Genomic DNA, 16,435 nt, shown 5'->3' on the forward strand with positions numbered 1-16,435 from the left:
ACTGTAGACTGGGGGGAAGCACAGATCTCAACAGTCCAGCTGCAAAGGTGCAGTGGTTGCGTCCAAATTCAGGGGCTGCATTCGAAGACCAAATGCATTACAGTGGCATGAAAAGGTTGTCCCGTTTGGAAGACTCCTTCATATGCCGTCTAGATACCCCGAGATTCATTGTGCAGAGGAGAAGTGGGTGACTCAAGGGTAAGGCTGGGAACAGCCGGTGCTGGCCGTACCCTTAAGTATATCCCTTTTGTCAACGCTTTCAGTTCATACTTCGAAGAACGCACCTTACAAAGACTGTGCCTTCGTAGACTGTGTCCAATGAAAGATGCAGCCCCTGAATTTGGACACAGCTAGTGGGTCAAACAGTGAATCAAATGCTACTCCAATAAAATGAACTACTATGAACTTTATGATACACCAGGCGATAAGAGAAATGAGAAAACAACACAAGAACAAAAGGGACAGTACAGCATGCCAAAGTGAGCAATTTATTAAGCCAGTGTGACTGAAAATCAAAATCAGCTTGGACTGGTTTTTATACATACAGAATATAAACACAATGAGAGAAAGACTCTCAAAACAAACTGCAATATTTCTCCCAAAACAAGATCTGAACGATTTCCTGCATCACATACATTAGTCATCTACAGACAGACCAGCTTAACGTTGTAATCCAGCTCAGAGTCGCTCTGAGACATCAAAACACGATGAACAATCATATAGTAGTGAAAAGTCCGATTGTCACAAAGACAAAATGGTGGGCTCCTTCGTCTTGTTGGGATGCAACAAAATACATGGCAACACACAATAGAGGAAATGTCGATTTGAATGTCTGATTTACATTCCCTTCGTGACATTCATTACACGTGTGTTTATATGTAAATACAACCATTTCGCTGTTTGCTAACAATGTGGTTACATAGATACATTATGTTTTCTATGGCTTGCAAGAGATAATCAGGAAGTTGGCCAATATCATTAACCAGAAGGCAGGATAGGTAAGCTCAAGATAAGCTGGAGTGCAGTTTGAGGTCGGTCATTAATTAGTAGTGAGTGTTAAGTAGTGGGAAGTCCTACACAGTGAATGGGCCAGGCTTGGGGACCTGGGTCCCTGAGGAGACACAGTGTGTCTTCTGCTAGCGTTCCTACGCTGGAAGACTTTAGTTGCGAAGTGGACCTGAGCAAGAGTTGGACGCAGCGTGGGGAGGGACGAGGAGATTTTCCAGTCCGCAACAGGTCCCTGCCAGAACCGCCACTCCTGTAAGTCATCATCAGGAACTGCATCTCCTAAAGGCGTGCTCTGAAGGAAGCCAGCTGACCTTCGCCAAGCTGCAGAAAGCTCCGCCCACAAGTGACAAAAACCCTGAGGGTTTAAATGCCACAGCCAGACGGTGCCGTGACTATACCATGGAGCACAGAGAGGTGGCATTTTGTCTTTCCGGACACATTTGATTCCACCTTTTTCATATCCCATTTTGAAATATGTCAAAGCTTTTAGTTTGTGGGACATTATATTATGAATCCACCCATCACCTGGGACCAGATAAGCCAAATGAAACATTTAAATTTGCTCTTATAATGCTCTTTTTAAATGTTAATTATCACCCTAAAACATTTAAATGGGGCAGATAAAGAGCTTCTTCTGTTTATTGCTGTTTCTCCTGAAAAGATTTCAATTCCGTGTTTATTTTTGAACATGCAGCCTAAACTGAATGTGCAATGAAGGAAAATGAAAAATTAACAATTCTTGAAAGTCGCGCAGCTTTTACTGGAAATTAATAGATGCCTCGGTAGCGCTTTAATGCATTGTTTCGGTACGTGGCACTCGGCAAGAATATGCTAATCTATTCTAAACAAATCGCAGAGACTGACAGAAACATTGTTGCCTGGGAATCATATAGGAAGCCTTTAGCAGCACGGAGTACAAAGAGTCTTTGTGACGGACTCCACAATAAGGTGCAGCTTCAATAGTGCACGGAGATCCTCTATCTGTATCTTCTGGATTTTCACATCTCCCATAAAACTGCGGCACCCTTTTCCTGCTTCCCTGCTTGTCAAGCCCTGGAGATTCATCTTTATTTAACTGAAATAAAGACAGTAACTGTCCCGGCCCACCTTCACGTTCAATGTTTAATGGGGGGGGGGGGGGTCATAACAAAGGTTATGGCACACCTGTTCCTCAAAACAGTGCGGCGCTGATTTAATGCTAAGCTTAATGGCCCGAAGAGTATCCGATAGCCTCTACCTTTTCACCATTCCGCTGTCACCTTTGCGGGTGGTTGCCGCAGCAACGGGTACAAGAAGATGAGGTCCAAGGCATACTACGTGGCATAAGGCCACTGGGGACGAGACCCAAATGAAAAACACTGCCATGGATGTTGTTTGAATGCGCTACCTCAGCCAGATACTTGAAAATGCACGTAGACTCACAGAAGGGTTAGGCGTAATTGAAAACTACGGATGATTAACTTGGGTAGAAAGTTCTGTTGCTTTGCAGACTCTGGTCGGTTCCTCTTGGATGCCTTCAAAACTCAATTACCAGTTTCAGGCTCATTTTGATATTAATTTATTGGCCCACAGAAATTGAAAAGACAGCAGTCCTGAGGCGGTGCCAGGAGGTGGGAGGCTAAACTTTCGCCTTTGTTTCTGAGGTTGGTCGCGTCTGACCGAACCCGGAGGCGGGGGACCTTGCCGTGGTCTACGGAGAAGGGGAAGTGAGAGAGCGACGAAAAAACAGCTCAAAGATACCCCCGTTAGCTACAGCGAAACACTGTAGGAAAAAAACCACAGCCCAATGTACAGTGGTGGACATAATGCATCAAGAAGATTTAACAGGATAATGCTTTATTTGTCTGTTTTCTTGGGAGGGTGTCGGCTGCCCGTTCTCTCTTTGAAAACACTCGGAACAGTTCCGGATCAGCATGGAACCTGGTTTCAGGCACATGATCCGGACTCCTATGTGTCAAGCTGCGGTAAGCTGAGCAAGGCTGTGCAGAAACACTCGCCTGAAAGTCCACCGCCCTTGCCCTCAGCCTGTACCATGGCTACTGTAGTCGAACACGCCCTTCCTGAAGAATGGGGAGAACTCGCAGATGGCGTGCTTAGACAGCCGGAAGCCGGAGCGCTCCGCGTGCAGCGGGGAGTCCCTTGAGTCCAGCATCACCTGGAAGAAGTTCTTCAGGTATCTCTGCGGATGGAAAAAAACACCTTCAATACTGGGAACTATTGAGGAACTATTGAGGAACTATTGAATCTCTCTCACTAGAGAACACTAGTACCACATGCCAATGAATATGTGAGTTCACCATAAATGGGCAGTGAACCGAAATCACACAAAAGATGCATGTATTATTTATGGGGGGAGGAAGGGGGCACGGAACTGACTGAATTAGGGGATATGTATTAAAAAAGACAAATGAGGGCCAATCCAAGTGATTGTTTTGATAAATATTTCAAAGCAGCCCAAAAACTTCTTTATGGTTTATAGAGGTTTATAAATGAGTTTGTCAAGCTTTGCAACATCCCTCTCCCATTTGATTTAAGGGCTTTGGGGGGGGGGGGCATTGCCTGCACCAGCCAATTAAACTGAACTTGCTGGCTCAGAAGGCAAATAAATGTCTCCCATCGAAGCAGAGCATGCTGGGAGGGCTAAAAGTTCCAACCTGCGCCTTACTTTCCCACACAAAATTATTTATCATATTTCATAAAGGTACCACTGCTTCCGACCCCCTCCAATCTGGGCTATTTTCATAATTGGCGGATTATTGTTCATGGGAATTGCTGCATCACATTTACATATTTACATGAGTAATTGTTTCATAAGAAGATGCTGTAATGCAATTCCACTGCAATCTCACCCCCTGAACCTCGCAGGCAGCCTCCACCTCATGCGAACACGGCTTTATTGTGCACCAGCCGCCAATAAGAGAAACCTGCTGAAAAGCGGCTTCCTGCCACGCTCAGACACGGACAGCATGCAGGCCGCGATATCAAATCTTGTGTCCGGGTGGGGGGGGTGACGTTGCCATTCCGTCCTGCGCGGGGCTCCAGTCTCCTCAGGGAGCCAATCGGAGGGAGATCTCAATCCCCCCCGGGAAAGACAGAGGGATACCAATTCATTTACAATTCATGGTTTCACATGCTAATGCCAAGATGTTTACAGAACTTGGGAGAGAATGGCGTTTAGCATGAAGGTCACCGAGGCGTGCAGTTTAAAAAGAAAATCTATAAATCCCGCGTATTTGTAACTCCGAGTGCCAATTCAAATGAGCAACTATGCAAGGAGGACCTGTTTTTTTTTTGTTGCGTTCTGAAAGCCAGCTGCATAATTTCTAAAACTAATCTGCTGCTGAATGTCTTGGGGGTGGGGGGGGGTGTGTGCTGGGTAAAAATGTATTGTAAATTATGCAAATTGTGACAAAAAGGGCAAGCGATGCACTGGGGAATAATCGTAATAAATGCTGCCTGGAAATTTAAATAATCTGGTAAAAATCTACAAAAATAATGGACTGCGACTCCTCATATTTAGTATTCAAATTAGCCTGGTGACAATGAGAGTCCATCACTGTTATCATCATTTTTGGTGCTCAACAGATGTGTTTATACAGATCTTAAAAATCTATTGTCATTACAGTCTTCTCATTATTTACCATTAATGAAAAACTAGACTAGAGCAAAATTAAATACAACTGTGACTGAAGTCCCAGGGTACGTATACAACATCATGTGACCTCATGGGTGTAGAAATTTTGGGCTCATAAGCATAGATCCTTCGCTAATATGCTAGTCGCCGAGTCCCTGTGTTTGCCATGCTTTCATCATCTGATGGTGCCTACAAGGAAATGATTTGAATTAATGGTGACTGTCTGTTTCTCTCAGGCCCATAGAAGTCAGAATTCCTCCGAGGGGCGTAGACAAGCTAGCGCTCTATGGACAAGGCTTCACGGACTCACGCTGCAAAGAAACGCTCCCCATGGTGCAGCTTCTAGCGTAAATGCATTTATTAATGCGTAAACAGAAGATGAAGGGCGAGGCTGCTGCTCAGTGAGCCTCATTACCCTGCATCCTGCGCTCCCGCTGCCTGAAATTAATGCAAGTCGGGTTTCCGTGACGGAACTCGTCAGCGACGCGAGATCTGGGATCCTGCAGTCGGGAGGGTGTGGAAGATGATGAGGAAGGAGGATGAGGAAGACTGAGAACAAAGCGCTCTTCAGCCATCGGAACATTGCGGACAGCCTGCATTATTCCTGACATTTGCACTCAGGTCAGCTCCTCCCACAAATGCCACTCGTGAGGTCCCAGTACCACGGGTCAAGGCCTCGAAAGGAACTAATGGCGAACCAGAACCTTGCATTAATTAATGCCCGGACGTCCCTAAGCCACAGAAAGTAACGACGCGAGGAATCAAGGGTCGCCGTTTCGATTTCCAGGTGCATAATCACCACAGCTGCAATTAATTAATTTGTGTGATTAATTTAGCATCACTGTCAAACGCAGGAGCCTGGAGAGGTGCTAAAGATCCGAAGAGGAAGATGGGAATCGTTACAATCTCCGAGTGGTTTGTCTAATGCGACTCTCGGCTTCTACAGACCAAGAGCCGGGTTGAAACCTTGAAAAGCAAAGTTTAAGGGGGGGGGCAGTAGAGGTCAATAGACCTGCCAACAACCTAATGGAAAAGGGGTTCAAATACTGCCTATCAAAGGTCATACACCCCCTGTAAGAACCTGACAGCCAGATTGACTGAGTCGACCACTGAGACGATAGATAGATAGATAGCTGGATAGGTAGATAGACAGAAAGATAGACAGATGCAGATTGTATCGAAGGGCCATCGATTTACCACCTGTACCTTGGCAGGACAATTGGAAAGTTGCTTTTCTGTGCCGTCAGTTTCATAACGCCCTGCATTTTTCTGCCGTTTAATTTCCGAAGGATTAGCGTTCCACTGATGTTGGTTTTCAAACAAGCATTATTCTGTTATTATTCCAATTTCAATCTAGTTTTTTTTTTTTCCTTCTTTGAATCCGCAAAACCCCACTTTAAACCTCTGCAGTGTAGACGGCTTAGCATGCTGCTGAACCGTAAGGGAAAAGCATAAACAGAGCAGCATTTACATATCTGAGTATCCGCTAAAAGTATAATTTCCTAGGCTTTGATTAAGCGGATACGTGAGCGGAAGCTGAGGGTGTCTGAGGCGCTCCCAGCTGTCCGCCGGCTCCTGTTTCCCGCCAAACGCCCGACTGCCTGAGGTTCCGCAGGGCTGTTTACGTCCTCTTTCGTCCGCCATAAACATCCATCATCCGCCTGCCTCCACCTGGCACGGTACCATTTGTCCTAATATCTACGGCTGTCCCGTACTATTAGCCGATATTGAAATGCGCATAAGTGTGCTGAATTCCCATCGAGCCCCCCACCCCCTCCCCCTCATGGCAGCTCCAATCCGTACGTCACTCCGGGGGCTGCCAGCGGTACACGGCACGCTCCTCTAATCTGTCTCCCCAGGCTCTCGGATGGGCCTCCGTAGGATGACGGACGGGGAGGTGCGTCTGGGCGAGGGGAACCGAAAGAGAGCGACGCCAATTAAATCTTTCCACCAGCCGCCACGCAACACGTCGTCCTGGCTGCGAATGATGAATGCTGATTTCCACCCGCCACACCACCCTCCCCCTGGGTTGTGGGCAGAGGGGGGCAAAAAACCAGGTGAGTTGACGAGACTCGGCACCCGCCTGCCCGTCTCAGTCTCCCCGACGAGCTGCCCTGCCGCCTGTCCCAAAACAGGACGTGGTGTCCCTTTGGTGAAGCTGACGCCAGATGGATGATAGATTGCCAGAGAATGGCAGGAAAGGGAGAATGAGGTGAGGGGAGTCGGGGGTGGTGGGGGGGGGGGGGGGGGGGGATCCAGCCCACAGCTCAATCTTTCTCTAAGCAAGATGCACCGTTAAGAAGAAACAAGGTAAATGTGGGCAGAGAGGGAAGTTCCGATGGACGCTACACTATCCCACAAGGCAGGTGCAGCTACAAATTACTTGCGCGAGATATTTGTGTCAAGATCGAGGAGGGAGTACCATCTCTGTACAAATTTAAGTATAAAATAATGCTGTGTCATTGGTAAATATCTGGGTCAGGCAACATGCAAGATGGCGACGGCAGAAAGTCCGAAACGTACATACATGCTGTACATACTACAGTACGGTCGAGTGCTAGGCTTAGTACATACTATGTATGTAAAGTATGCGATTTCACATGCAAAGTTTGTTGAAGTTTCTCACTGCCCTTGTTCTCATGAGAGATAGTCAGACATTTTAATTAACGTCACAAAACCAGGCGGTGGATTTCACCCTTCCTCATCCTCGTGCCATTTCCTTTAGCTGTGGAGGATACTACAGCAATGAGTCACTGCGTATGTTCTGTTGTTCTTAAACACAGGATGGGGGGCAACGGCCTTCACAATTAAGTACACTGACACTGGGAAATTTTAATGAACTGTTGGAAAACATGTTCAGGGTCTAAGAGGGGAATGCAGAACAACGCGGAAATCCCTACTGCACTGACATTTATCTTAAAGAAGCACAGAAAGGGGCTTCGCTAGAATGCAAACCTTTCCCACAGCACCCGAGGCCTGCGAACCAATTGATCAGCCGTGGGGGGGCGGGGGGCACTATCCGCTGCATGCGTTGGAAGCTCTGGGTATGCCTCACCCCCGTAACGGTGACACACGAGCCAGTTCCCAAGTCCCCCAAGAATGCATCTCCCCAAGGAGATTCCTTCGGCCAGTTTAATTTAGGATGTCTCAGTGCAGGGTTGTGGCACGGCTTAGCAGCCCAAAAAACCAGATTGGACTGGACCTGCAGGCGTGGTGAATTGACCCAGAACACCAGTGTCCCACAGCAACAGTTGTCAAGCTAAAGATATGAGAGGAGAAGATGGATTGTGGGCTTGGAGGTTACCTTCAGTTATTGGGGGGGGGGGGGGGGGGGGGGGGGACAAAGTGGGGGGTGTCTGTTAACTGCAATCAAAGCCAACGAACAAAAAGAGGAATGGAGTAAGAGACATGGATTCCTCTCCCGGTCTTACAGGGCACTATGGGAGTGCAGCACAGAGATCTCCGAACGTTACAGAAACGATGAATCCGCCTGATCAGCTGCGCGTCGCCGTATTACGCCAGCGTGATCCCCCCCCCCCCCCACGAGCCATGTGCTGCATCTCCCGTGCCGCCAGTTTGAAAAGTAATTGATCGTGGAGATTCTTGCGTGGACAGCCAAGACCCCCGAATGAGGCTACACTGCATGTGAGGAAGCGGGTAGCCGTGCAGACGAAGGTGACAGATGCCGGATGGCAGCTATGGAAGGACGTTTTTGAAGGCAGGCACAGCGTTAAGATGTGACAGAGGACCGGATCTGTCAGGATCGATGGGCGGAGCCATCAGTGGACAGCGAGCCAAACAGGCGCCTGAAGGGGCCGAAGCACGAAGAGCCCCGACTCCGGGAAAACCGCGCTTCCGGAACATACCTCCAGGTGACCCCCTCCGCTCAGCGACCATTCTTTCGTCCCGGTTTCCGAACAACTTCTTCGGTGGGAACTCCAGGGAGCTCAGCTGCAGGGGGGACAGGAGAGAACAGCAAAAAATATCCGTGTTAAGGTATCAGAAAGAGCTGGGGAGGGGGGGGGGCTGGACCTCATAACTGGACAAGTAGGGGATAGGCAGGGTACGAAGGACAGCAGTAAGTGTAAGTAGCAGGGGGTTGTGGTGTCCCTAGCTGATGGTGCACTACCATGTTCCACCTGTGTGGGGTGCTGTGAGAGAACGGCGAGACTGCCGCTCTGGTCCCACCAAAAGCTATCCGACATATTTTTCCATTAGTTTTTACCGCCAATCATTGATACGTTTCTTAACACACCGACACTCGTGAATCGTAAATACATCACGGAAAAGTGGGACGAACTGATCCGGCGGGACAGCGGCACATGATGCTAACCGGGGTTCACCGCTAACCGTGCAGCCCCTGGCGAGGACCCGTATATCTGGGGAGAGAGGAAAGAGGGCACCACTCAAAATACCCTGGAGGGGAAAGCAGCCTAAGTAATTGGAGGAGAAACTCCCAGAGGACAAAGCAGAGGTATAGTAAACAGAGTGAGGAAGCCTATCGCCTTGTATTAGCATAACTGTCTCCAGAAAGGAAGAGGGGAGGAAAGGAGCACCCTCCTTGGTGGCTGGGGTAGCTCACTCCCCCCACCGAAGATTAGCGCACGGCTCAGATGGGCCATTAAGCGCTTAGGTACCGTTCCCCAGGTACGTCTCGTAGGTTCCTTACGCTGTCCTAACTCGACCGTCACTAGCCATCGTGGAAGCCCAGGGGGTTAGTATGGAGAAGCCCTCTGAGTGCTACCATTTTTACCGCTCAGTGCTTCACTCAGTGGCCAAGTACACCACAGAGGATGCTGGCCTATTGGTGATACCTCGGGCCAATAGAAAATGAGTAGCTGTTGACTGTGATGTATCCAATTGGCCAAATTTGACACACGGTATTTTTTATTTTTTTTCCCCAAAAGGAAGAGACTCACTTCTAAATATATATTCTCTGACACAACACACGTGTCGAATTCATTCTGTCGCAACTTGATAAGGATTCTGATGAGAGGAAAGGAACCCAAGCGAGGGAGCATCAGTTCATGATAAAACAAATCGGACACGCTCTCCTCTTATCAGTGGCCCCGATATTAACCTGTTTTGGCACGAGAGATTCCCCCGCAGACGATGCAGCGGCTATCGCAGCCTCTCATGTGACCCAGCGGACAGGGCACAAAAGGTCACCTGGGGGGGCAGGGATGTCTGTGGAGTGAGAGGAACCACGCCCCCTAGTGAGCGGCGTGACAGGAAGCCAAAGATATACATTCCCAAAGCGCAGCACCTCGAGGTTTTATGAATTTCATGAACGGCTCGTACAGATGTGCATTATGCATAGCAGGGAAAAAAAAAAAAAATTGATGATATCTCCCATTCACTTTGCGTTTGGTTCAGACACAGCGGATGTTATGGCACCTGGGGAAAAGGGCATCGGAACTCGGCACATCAACACCATCATCATCATCATCATCATCATCATCATCATCCCGGGATGATTCCAAATGAAAGGGCAGCTGCTGCACTCTCTCCTCTTCCCACTTCTGGCTGCAGCTGTTCTCCTCTGTGGACGACTGGAAAAGTGGAGCATGCTAACATTCGGGCTCGCAGCTGACAGAACTTCGGGGTCTCCAGCGCCAACGACTTGCCTCTCTCATCTGTTACGCCCCAAAGTTAGAGCTCAGTCCGACAAACTTACTGTAAAGCAAGGGGATGGCAATCCTGCAGGGGGCGCTGTGTGGCTCAATGAGTTCAGCCTCTGTGCATGTGACCAGAAGGTTACCAGTTTGAATCCTATCTGCAGCAGAATAATCACATTGCCATGGGGCCATTGGACAAGGTCCTTGATCCCAAAAATGCTCCAAGGACACTGGACAAATAGCTGACCTTGTGCTTGAACCTATACAGTATGTGCATGTGTATGTCTTATAGGTTAGCAAGAAAACATATATGAAAGGAAGAATTCTAATGCATCTGTACTGATATTTCTGCAAATGGAAAATAAAGCATGATCTGCAACTGCATGCAAAATCAAAGTTAAGATCGAAGATCAAGCCACTTTGACCCCTTGGAGGCAGCCAGGCAGAGCGTAAGTTTGAGCTGCAACACACGTGTTTGTCAAATAGCCGAGGAAGCTCAGGGAAAGTATGAAAAAGAACTGGCTCCTGACCGGGCTCAGAGAAAAGGGACGTCCTTCAAACTGCAGGGCCGGCGATGGGGGCCGGCGATGGGGGCCGGCTCAAGACGACAGCTAGTTGGGACTGGTTTGACTTTAAAAGTAGCGATGACCCCGTTACTCGCGTGCCATTTGTGAGAAGATGCTCTCATTATGCAGCAACCCTAAGAAAAGCCGCGTGACTCGGAGGAGCGGAGCTGTAAAAGAAATCTGTTGCGAGCTAATTATGCATTTTCCTGTGCAATTTATAACACTGCGTCGCCTGAAGTAACACTTAGCTTTGGCGGTGTGATTAATGCTGTCATATTAAAGCCGGAGGGAGCTGGGCGGTAGTGGTGCTGCTGGGGGGGGGGCAGGACAGTCAAAAAAAACTTTCTTCCATTGGATCACGTTCATGTAGTTCCAGGTGGCACCAGTTCCATAAAGTATGTTCCAGCAATGACATCGTCTCCCTTTATCAGCCAGTGTGTCACCAATAGACCTATCGTGACCAGTATCCTTTGTCAGTCAGTGAATGTACCCAGGCACCGGAATGGGTACGAGACCCTCCACACTGCTGTCGCGGCCGAGCAGGCAGATGGATTATAAATAATATCTAAATAAGACCGTTTTCAATTTAGCCGGGATAAAAAGAAGCATTCTGCCGCGGATGAAAGAGAAATGAATGAGGATGATGTTCAGTTACAGGGCAAAATATGGCCGAGCTTCCAGGCAGTAAGCTGCACTAATTAACTTGAGTGGCCGATCTTACCGTAAGAAGTGCGGCGATACGCGGCAAGACACTTGAGGAGGCTGGATTTTGTTACCTCCGAATACTGCGGTCTTAGCTAAAAAGGTTAAAATGGAGAGGGAAGAAACGGCAAGCCAGGATTCAAGTGAAAGGAAAACGACTCCATCACTTTAGGTCGTCTTCTCTTGTCACTCTTGCCTGGTTTTCTAGAATGTCTGGTAGACGACTGCTGTCCATGCATCCCCTGAAAACAAAGTAACCTCGACGCTATCAAAGACCATGACCTGTTCGTATCTAAAATCAAACAAGGGGCAGGTTGGGTTTTTGACGCCAACAATCAGTGTGTAGAATATGCCAGAAGAGCTTCTGCATTCATCTTGACCGTATGCTTTTCCGAAGTACCTACAGGAGCAGGCTACCCCAATTCATTCAAGGTACCCTGACAATTTTGCAATGTTTTTCAATATAGTGATGCATTCGCTCATTGTCCCTCCTCCAAAGTTCATTATTTTTTGAAGCACAGTGTTTACTTACTAAAGCCTTTTATCTACTTACCTTCAATTACTCACTGGTTGAGAACAGGGGAAAAAAAAAACACTAGGAAACAAACACAAGCTGCTTTAAGCTAAGATGCTCTAATTAGTGCTTGTTTTTAATAAGTAAATGGAGACGAAAATTAAATACTGTCGTGCCTTTCATCAGAGTTTCTTCATTGCAGGCCAGACAAAGGCGCACAAAAGGTACACCCACACAGAACGGGAAAGCAGGAAGATGTTTGAGGCACTTTCAGGAGGATTAAGCTGTTCTTTCAAGTTAGTAGGAGTATTACAATGTAAATAAACAGGAAAAAAAAGACATCAATGTTGAGCTTAAAGGGGCAAAAAGAAAAAAAAATAACTCCGGAATTATTTAGTATTTGTCTGCAGTTTCAAATTCAGCTACTGTATTTGCTGTCGGCTAAGAGTTTTCTGGTTAACCCATAAGGACTGAAAGGAAACTTGTGAGGACAGTATGAGCACACGTGACATGTTACACAGGATGTGATGTTGGCTTTCGCCAACAGGCACAACACTGCCCCCTAATGAACCAGGTGACTCGAACTCCTTTTGGAGGGTGAAGAGGGCTGATCAGAAGAAATGAAAACTCACTGGGTGCCGTTCCATCATTTGCAACCACCACTCCCACAAGACAACCTCTTAGACAAAACAACTTTAACATAGCCGCCTCTGCAGAATGATTACCCGAAAATAGACTGCCATTCCCCTGAGTACCATTCAGTCCTGCCGGTACCTGAAAACACATTGACCGCCCTTATTTCCTTTTCAGGGGCGGGGGGTTTAATTGCGGGTCCCTCTGGTCCATCTAGACCAGTTTCAGGTCATGTAAATCTTAACATGTAAATAACCTGTTTTTGTGTTAATTGGAAAACCACTAAGGGCAGGTAGTAGAATTGGATTTTCCAAGGTCTGTCAACCTTGAACAAAAATCTTGATGAGCTGCTTCTTTCGTAAAAAGGGAAGGACGCTTTTGTCTGTTAATTATATTTTAACATGATAAAACTTCTCTGTGAAGGGAAGTGAGACACAGCAGAACAGGCTTCTGTGAGTGACGTTTGGGGGTGCCATTGTACGAGTCTCCTTTGAGGCAGGGCCCAGGACAAATTCCATCAGAGGATCCGATAAAAACGGCTTTCGCTGGCATGGGCTGGCTTTCATTAAGGGGAAATAACAGAGGAGAAAATTGGGAAGTTAAAAAAAAAAGGAGACAGACGACTGCCGGTTTCGAGAAAAATGAATTGGAAAGAGCCACAGTGCTTTAAATGGCCCGTTTTCACACGCCGTGCTTTTTTCTTCAAAATATGTCCTTGCCACAAGGCCCAAGACAAAAAAAAAATAATAATAAAGAAATAAGAAAAGCAAGGAAATCAACATAAATTTCCATGGTTGATGCTTTGTGTATTTCAGACGATGCACACAGACACACTAATACACACATACACACACAGACACACACAAGAAGGATTAAAGACAGAAATGATTCCTAAACGATCATCCTTCACTATCTGCTTATTTGCACGGGGGATTTAGAATTCGTTTCTCTTGCGATTAATAATGCAAGCTAACAGCACCTGAAAAGAACCTCAGAAGGGCAACATCATTCGTGAGAAGTTTGAGGAGAACCTCAGAGCCCGATAGCCCGCCCGTGGACATCAAACAGCTTAATCGCAACTCTTCCTATTGAGCTGGACATGCTCACATCCCATTCGGGGCTGGACCCAAACCACTTGCATTCTGTCAGTCATACCTTTTCCCTCCCCAAAGTAAATAAGTTAATAAAAGTCTCAGAATGTAACCAAACCAAGATCACGTTGGTTGCCCTGGTGTAAGCCGTCAAACCAAAACAACTAATGTCGATGACACCACACCTTAAGAGGGCTGAGGTGCAGGGCTGGTACCATCTGTTCCAATCACACAACCTTGATGTTATTCCTGTTCTGGCGCGTCATGAAACCATGGCAGAGTTAGCAGTGATGCCAGAGAGAATAAATCCCGAGGGTTTATACTATTGACCCCAAGTCAAAAATCATCCGGAAGATCCTAGAACTTTTTTTGATACCCGTACTTACAACTGCTAAATGATTTGAAATTTTTTTTGTAAAAAAAACTCGTCTTCTCGAGTTTACAGCCCAAAGGACCCCATGTGTTTCACACCATGTTGTTTCCATAACCGCTAAACGTAAGCAAAAGATAAATGACTGAATTGCAGCTTTTCGCGAATTAACAGTTACGTTATTTTACACCGAGGGTTTATCGCATTTATTTTGTTTAGCATATAATTAGCTAAAAATAAAACTTAAACCCTCAACCTTAACTAATAAGGATTCATGCCTTTGTTCTGAGCATAATGGGTTTCAAAAATTATCTTGGAAACACTGCAGCCAAACAATTAACAAAATCTATCCCTTTTGTTGTTAGAAAGGCGGGCCAAAGATTTAACCGTGCAGAAATTATGTTGTGGGTATGTGCATCATGCTATAATTATGGAGAACGTGGCAAGAACACTTGCTTTTCAAGAATCATTTTTCTCTTCTCGAAATATTTTATTTTCTCAAGCAAAAACTTGTATCCATGCATTCACCTGCCTCACAATTGATGAGATGAGAACCCTTTATTGCTGTTGCAATACACCATGTCACTAGTCACAAGTACCAGTGAAAAAACTGGCCATCAACCCGACCATACATATACACAAACATCACAGTAGGGGGTAGACAGGTCGGGAGACATATATTTATTATTTAATTTTACTATAGATAATAAAATTTACAAACTTGTGCACCAGGAGATTCCTACAATATGCTTCCGTGGCCGAGCAGCTGCATGCAAGCCTCACGTCACCAAGCACAAAGCGTTAGATGCAGTGGTGTGAAGCTCACCACCACTGCACTCTGGAGCACTGGAAATGTGTTCTGTGGTGTGATGAATCACGCTTCTCTGTCAGACAGTCTAATGGATGGGTCTGGGTTGGCAGATGCCAGGAGAACATTACCAGCCTTACTGCATGGTGCCAACTGTAAATTTTGGCGGAGGAGGGATAATGGTCTGGGGTTGTTTTGCAGGGACTGGGCTAGACCCCTTAGTTCCAGTGAAGGGAACTCTTAATGTTTCAGCATACCAAGATATTTTAAACAATTCTATGCTTCCAACTTTGTGGGAACAGTTTGGGGATTTCCAGTTCCAGCATGGCTGTGCCCCAGTACACAAAGACACTGGTGTGGAAGAACTTGACTGACCCACACAGTGTCCTGAGCCTCAACCACATTGGACACCTTTGAGATGAAATGGAATGGAATGGAGACTGTGAGCCAACACTTCACATCCAACATTAGTGCCTCACAAATGCTCCTCTGGGCAAAAATTCCCAGACAAAATCTTGTGGAAAGCCTTCCCAGAAGAGTGGCAGCTGTTATAGCTGCAAAGGGGGGACCAGCTCCATATTGATGCCTATGGATTTACAATGTCACAAAAGCTATAATATATGCATGTATATATGTATGTGTGTATATATGTATGTATATATATATATATGTATGTGTATATATGCATGCGTGCATGTCCGTACGTACGTGTGTGTTTGTGTCCATCATATTTTCGTACCTCAGTGGATTCAGCCTCTGTGCCTGTGATAGGAAGGTTGCTGGTTCGAATCCCATGCTTGGGTGAAAAGCCACATTTTGTTAACCCTTTGATAAATACTCCTGGGGTGCTGTATGGATAGCTGATGCTGTGCTCAGACCCCAAGTTGTCTTAAGAATGGAATAAACAATACACACAGACACACACACTCCCCAGTGTACCTGGATTCATGCTTATGTGTGCATGAGTATATATACATACTATACTTAGTCATGTATATATAGAGTTACCTTCCTAAGTCTCAAAACGACAGACAGGGGGTGTGAGCGGGGAGCTGGAACCCCGTACTCCCCGATACGCCACTCCCGTAGTACCTCCCCCGGGGGACGTGCTCCTCACCGTGCCATGAACTCGTCAGCCTGCGATTTTAATAACCGTCTGTAGAATAATGCGTATTCGGGGAGCTGGGAGGCTGTCCCGGGCTGAGCGCTGGAGTAGGGAGATAATTCCCGGCCCGCGGCGGTAAGTGACACGTCTCATTCATCCTGAAATACAGGTAATGAGTCGCTGCCGCCTGCCACAGTCAGACTCGCTTATGGCCGGCATCACTCACAGGGCGGCGATCCCGGGCGTACGCCGCGTTCCCACCACACTCAATCCCCCTCCATTTCACAGCAAACTTTGTTAACCATGAAAGGTGGGGGGGGGGGGGGGGGGGGGGCAGATAAAGCCTGTTAAAAGCTGGGGACTCAGAGATGGGGACAAGACGGGAT

At 46.9% G+C, this 16,435-nt stretch overlaps 1 protein-coding gene across 5 annotated transcripts in view; it reads right to left on the minus strand.

Annotated features, from left to right (window-relative positions):
* Window positions 1-474: 474 nt before the first annotated feature.
* Window positions 475-16,435, minus strand: part of kif16ba (kinesin family member 16Ba) — a 66,873-nt gene continuing 50,912 nt past the window's right edge. For 4 of the 5 annotated variants that reach the window (XM_049008302.1, XM_049008300.1, XM_049008301.1 and 1 more), the window contains 2 exons: window positions 8,509-8,593; window positions 475-3,187 (listed from right to left, as the gene is read on the minus strand). In XM_049008302.1, coding sequence (XP_048864259.1) covers window positions 3,102-3,187; window positions 8,509-8,593 — 171 coding nt within the window. In that variant the 3' untranslated portion in view covers window positions 475-3,101. Of the gene's footprint in view, window positions 3,216-8,508; window positions 8,594-16,435 lie in introns of all 5 variants that reach the window. The other variant, XM_049008303.1, reaches the window with a different exon arrangement.

Source organism: Brienomyrus brachyistius, chromosome 3, assembly GCF_023856365.1.
Source record: "Brienomyrus brachyistius isolate T26 chromosome 3, BBRACH_0.4, whole genome shotgun sequence".
Classification (NCBI taxonomy): Eukaryota; Metazoa; Chordata; class Actinopteri; order Osteoglossiformes; family Mormyridae; genus Brienomyrus; species Brienomyrus brachyistius.